Here is a 4,925-nt window from a genome sequence, read left to right on the forward strand (position 1 = left end):
CCTCTCCAAGATGGCCGCCGTATTTCCTGCGCCGGAGCAGCCAATGCGGGGTCTACTCTTATATTATGTCTATGAGTCCGAGCCAGGACCGCACAGTATTCTGGGAGATGTAGGCAGAGGAAAGGCTTTAGCCGGGCTAGCTAAGCTAATTTGGGTGGCATCAACTCACCCGCTCTTTGGTTACCTAGCAACTCGGTCACTCTTTGGTTGCCTAGTAACAACCTGCTGAGTCACTTTCAGGTATCTCCATCATGCCTCAAATTTGACTTAAAAATAAAAAACGACATGGAGTGAAAATTGTAAAACAGGAATGATCACTCCACCAGTTTGGMAGAATTTTACATATTTGAAACAGAAACTAAATAAATCTGTCAGCCATGTTGTGGTTCAGTTACCCAGCAGAACCAGTTAGCGTCTCTGTCTGCCTTCAGGACACYTGGACGTGGTCCGCTTCCTGCTGGACGCCTGCAAGGTGAACCCGGTCCCGAAAGACAGGTGAGTCCCGCCCAGCAGGCCCATTATCCGGTCCGGCCTGGTTCTGAGTCCAGCCTGTCCTCCGACCAGGTGGGGCAAGACGCCGCTGGAYGAAGCCGTGCAGTTCGGCCATCACGACGTGGTCGCCGCCCTGCAGCAGTACCAGGAGAACTACAACCCGGCCGACGGTTCTGACAAGACGAGCAATGAGAAGAACCTGGACAGCCTCCTGTAGAACCGCCGGATCCTCCGGAGAAAACAGTGGCTTTGCTTTGTGTTTCCGCCTGTATCCTGATGTGATGTGTGTGAGCTTCATGCAGCGTCTGTAATCCAGTGTTTACAGTATATTTACACATATTTATATGAATATATCAAGTCAGGGATGGGAACCAGAAACCTACGACAGTATCAGGGCCAGATGGAAAACAAAAGGAGGAGCACATTTCAGCCAAAAACCTTCGAGATTAATCTCAGAACATTTCTGGGAAAAAAAAAAAACACGAGTTTGAATAGTCAAAAAATATTGGAAAAAAATCTCAGAAAATTTCATCTCAAATTTTCTTGAAAAACAGGAAGACTTCAGAGCTCGAAAAATCTGAAATTTGCTAGAAAGAAAGATATTGCTTGATAAAATCTCAAATTTTGACAGAAATGCAGAAAAACAAAAAAAAAATTCTGAACTTGAAAAGACTAAAATTTAAAATTCTGAAAATTTCCAAGTCAAACATTTTCAGAAATCTGTTTTTTCTAGAAAATTAAATTTGAGAGTATTTTTCTTTTTTTTCTATAAAATGTTTTGACTTTTCAGACTCAGAATTCTTTTCTAGAAAGTTTATGAGATAAATCTCAAATTTTTTTGGTGGACATTTACTCCTTTTGTCTACCTACTGCAGCAGTTTTGCGTTGTCATAGAAACCAGGTTCTGCTTATGTGAGTTTGTGTGAAATCTTGGCGTTAATTGTTCCAGGTATCTGTYCTCTGATTGGCTGACGGCCACAGACGTCGTGCGGCTCCTCTGACGTCAGATGATTGTATCCTGAATGTATTTTAYGACGACGGCGTCGTCGATGCACAGAGACTTTATGAGACTCATGTTTGTGTAAATTATTCAATTTACAATAAAGTTTTTTYTTTTTGGTTGCATTCTGACTCCAGACCAAAGGTGGCGCTAGTTTTTTGTTGTTTTTCAGTCATTTTTAATGACGGGTCAGAAGAAATCTAGTTATAATCTATATGCATGGGCCGACATCTGGAAATTTCTGCCAAAAAGTTGAAATTTTGTAGAAAAAAACAAGGAAATTTCAGGCTCCAAAAGTTGAAAATTAGAAAGAAAAATGTTTTTAAATCAATCTCATATTTTCTAGATAAAAACTTGGAATTTCAGAAATCAAAAACGTTCAAATTTTGAAAGTTTTTTAATTTAAAAAATTTCTGATTTTCTTTCTAGAAAAAAATTTATCGATTAAGTTAAAAACTTTTTAGTTTTTTGGCAGAAATATATCTTCAAGCTGTTGTAGTTTTTATGCATCTGTTTGTAAAAATAATACTTACATATTTAACTGCACTTATTTTCCATTCAGCTTCATTAATGTTCAAATTCAATAACAGAATTGACCATTTTTGCAATTAAACATTTTGGTTACCAATTCTATAGTATAGCCAGATTCCATTCCTTTGCTGCCTAGAGTTGCTAAAAAGCTTCAAACCCAAAAACTTAAATGAATGTCTTCTATGCTTATCAGTACGCATAAATATATTTTTAATCCACAGTCCAGCTCAGGGTTAAGATTATTTACTGGGTTTATTGATGAAATTCTAATTTAAACGCAATAAATCGGGTGCAGTTCACACTCCAACCACTAGATGGTGCAAAAGTTCATCTCATCGCATCCTTAGTAATACAGAAACATCGATCGTGTTCATACTCCTGTTTTGCTGTATTTACAAAAAGGCATTAAACTAATAGTTTATAGTTTCAGACGAATATTTCTGCAGCATAAATCATGTCTGATAAAAGTAATAAATTTGTTTCTATGGAAACAGAYTGGCAGCTTTAAACTTATAGTGRATAAAATGCAAGGTTTCCACAATCRCCATGTGTTGATCACATTCACTGTTGGAGTTAACTTCAATCTCATTGTACAGTGACAATACATACATTCTGTTCTGTTTGGATATTTACAGCTTTATTAAAACATTTTTAATAAAATGCAATGAGGTAAAAACTGAAAAGTGTATTTATATTTCAGCCTGAAACCCTGGAGGAAGGATTTCCCTCTTAAGACAAACTTGCATTTTTTTAWTTTTACTATGTACATAATAATCCAGCTCATGTTCATAAACTTCTTTTCTGATCACTGACTGATGAATTGATTCMAGAAACCAGGATCACTGAAGCTTTCCAGAGGAGACGACTGGTGGACATGCAACAGGTCAGGCAGGTCCAATAAATCCTCTAAATCYTTGAGAATGTCGTTCAGATCCACCTGCAGAGCAACAAAAACCCTTCATTTTAATCAGCCGCCATAAGGAGGTCATGAGACAGGAAGCAGCCTCCAACCCACCTCGGGGTACTCAAGGTCCATGTCCGTCATCGGCATGTCTCTGGGCGGAGACGGCGGCGGCGTGGGGTCACTGAGGGGAACGACACGTTTACTTCCTGAAGATAAACTAGCAAAGAGTTTCAGTTGAGCAGAAACTTACATGGAGACCAAAGTGATCTTCCTGGAGAGGTAGTCCTTTATGTTCCTGCTGGGAGGAGACGGCTCTGCAGAAACAGCGCCACCAACAGGGGGAAACTTTACACAGCTCTGACTAAAACTGATTTTAGTTTGAGCTTTTTAACCAACTTTCCTACCATGACAACAAGAAAACTGGCTTTTAAACATTTTTGTAAACATTGATSAAATAAAAAGTGATCAAGTCTTCACACCGTTGGCTCAACATTTTGTTTAAGATCCTTTAGCATCACAGAAAATGGTGTAAATACTTATGAAAGCACTCAGTTTAAATATTATGTTCAACCATAAAACATTGTTTAAAAATACATTTTCATTTTGTCATAATAGGATATTTTGTGTCCAAAGTTTTAGAATTGGTCAAACTGAAGGGTGTGAATAGTTTTTCATTTAAAAGTCACAAAATTTGTACATAACAATCTGGGCCATTTAGAAAAGAAAGAAAAAGTTATAAAAGTTACATTTTCAACATATTATTCAGAAATATTGCAGTTTGAAGCTAAGAATTTAGCTTGATGGCTCAGAGCGAACTAACTAGCACGCTAACTGGCTAACTAAATATTATCTGAGTTCAATATTTAGCTTACTCACTAAATATGGAGTTAAATAAGTGAATATTCATTTAAAGTTAAGTATTTAGCTTGTTAACTACATATTTAGTTAGCAAGGAAATTATGTAGGAAATATTTATCTTGAAACCGACATGAACAGCTGGAAAATTAGCCTCCATTTTCACTCTGAAGGCAGAAAAACGGGCCAAATTACTGCCGTTCATTTTTCATCCACACGTCAGAACCGAGTCCAGASGTGAACACGGCCCGATGGCGCCGCCCGGTACCTGCCGCTCTGTAGCGCGCGAACGCGGCGTCTTTGGGGGTGTCGGGGTACAGGTAGACCAGCGGGTTGTGGCTCCGCCCCGCCGTGGTCAGGGTGTAGTTGTAGATGGCGTTGGGCAGAGACAGAACCGACAGCTCCTTCTTGGTGTACGGCTCCACGGCGTGGACGTGTTTCTCTGTGGAGCAGGTCAGATCAGTCCTCTGGTTCTGTTCGGGTTCTGTTTGTCCCGTTTGGGTCTGTGAGACACTGACCTCCGGCGGACTGCTCCACCCAGCTGAAGGTGATGGCGCCGTCCCGGATGCTCTCACTGAATCGGATCAGAAACGTCCCGACCGGTTTCTCCCGCAGCAGGGAGCGCGTTCTCTCCTTGCTAACAAATCCCATGATGCACCTGGAGAGCAGAAACACATCCAGACATGGCGGAGGAGAAGCAGGAGGGCCGCTAACCCGACCCGACCCGACCCGACTTACCCGTCCCGCCACAGCTCCCACACAAACTTCTTGATCAGATCCAGAATCCCATCGATCCAGATCCACACGCTCTCATCCTGGGAAACAGGAAGTCAGAAACATCCAGCGATAAAATCAGTAAAACATGAAACTTTATCTACATTTTTAGAAGACTTTTTTTAGGGCGTCATTCATTACAGCAGTGACGGGCGGTCAGGGGAGGCAGAGCCTCTGCACTAGAACGGGTCCTGAGCCTCACCTTGGAAAACTTGTTCCAGTGAATCGGACCATCAGGACCATCAGGACCATCTGGATCACATGAGAAACGCGCAGGTCAATTTAATCAGTTCAGCATTTAAACTAGACATTACATGGATCAGGCTAGTTAGCTTAGCATGGAGGCTAAGATAATCTAATCCATTACAT

At 40.7% G+C, this 4,925-nt stretch overlaps 1 protein-coding gene and 1 long non-coding RNA gene across 2 annotated transcripts in view; one reads left to right on the forward strand and one right to left on the reverse strand.

The window, feature by feature from the left end:
• Nucleotides 1-6: 6 nt before the first annotated feature.
• On the forward strand, nt 7-866 carry LOC108165993 (uncharacterized). Its single transcript, XR_001776307.1, has 2 exons — nt 7-495; nt 565-866. It is a non-coding gene; the product is annotated as an uncharacterized LOC108165993 (long non-coding RNA).
• Nucleotides 867-2,256: 1,390 nt separating this feature from the next.
• Nucleotides 2,257-4,925, reverse strand: part of LOC103460709 (signal transducer and activator of transcription 1-like) — a 15,464-nt gene continuing 12,795 nt past the window's right edge. Inside the window, exons 16-22 of the mRNA XM_008402992.2 lie at nt 4,759-4,808; nt 4,521-4,597; nt 4,301-4,440; nt 4,051-4,224; nt 3,178-3,241; nt 3,039-3,108; nt 2,257-2,960 (exon numbers count right to left, since the gene is read on the reverse strand). Coding sequence (XP_008401214.1) covers nt 2,829-2,960; nt 3,039-3,108; nt 3,178-3,241; nt 4,051-4,224; nt 4,301-4,440; nt 4,521-4,597; nt 4,759-4,808 — 707 coding nt within the window. The 3' untranslated portion in view covers nt 2,257-2,828. The remainder of the gene's footprint in view (nt 2,961-3,038; nt 3,109-3,177; nt 3,242-4,050; nt 4,225-4,300; nt 4,441-4,520; nt 4,598-4,758; nt 4,809-4,925) is intronic.

The sequence above is a fragment of the Poecilia reticulata genome, unplaced genomic scaffold (assembly GCF_000633615.1).
Source record: "Poecilia reticulata strain Guanapo unplaced genomic scaffold, Guppy_female_1.0+MT scaffold_277, whole genome shotgun sequence".
Lineage (NCBI taxonomy): Eukaryota > Metazoa > Chordata > Actinopteri > Cyprinodontiformes > Poeciliidae > Poecilia > Poecilia reticulata.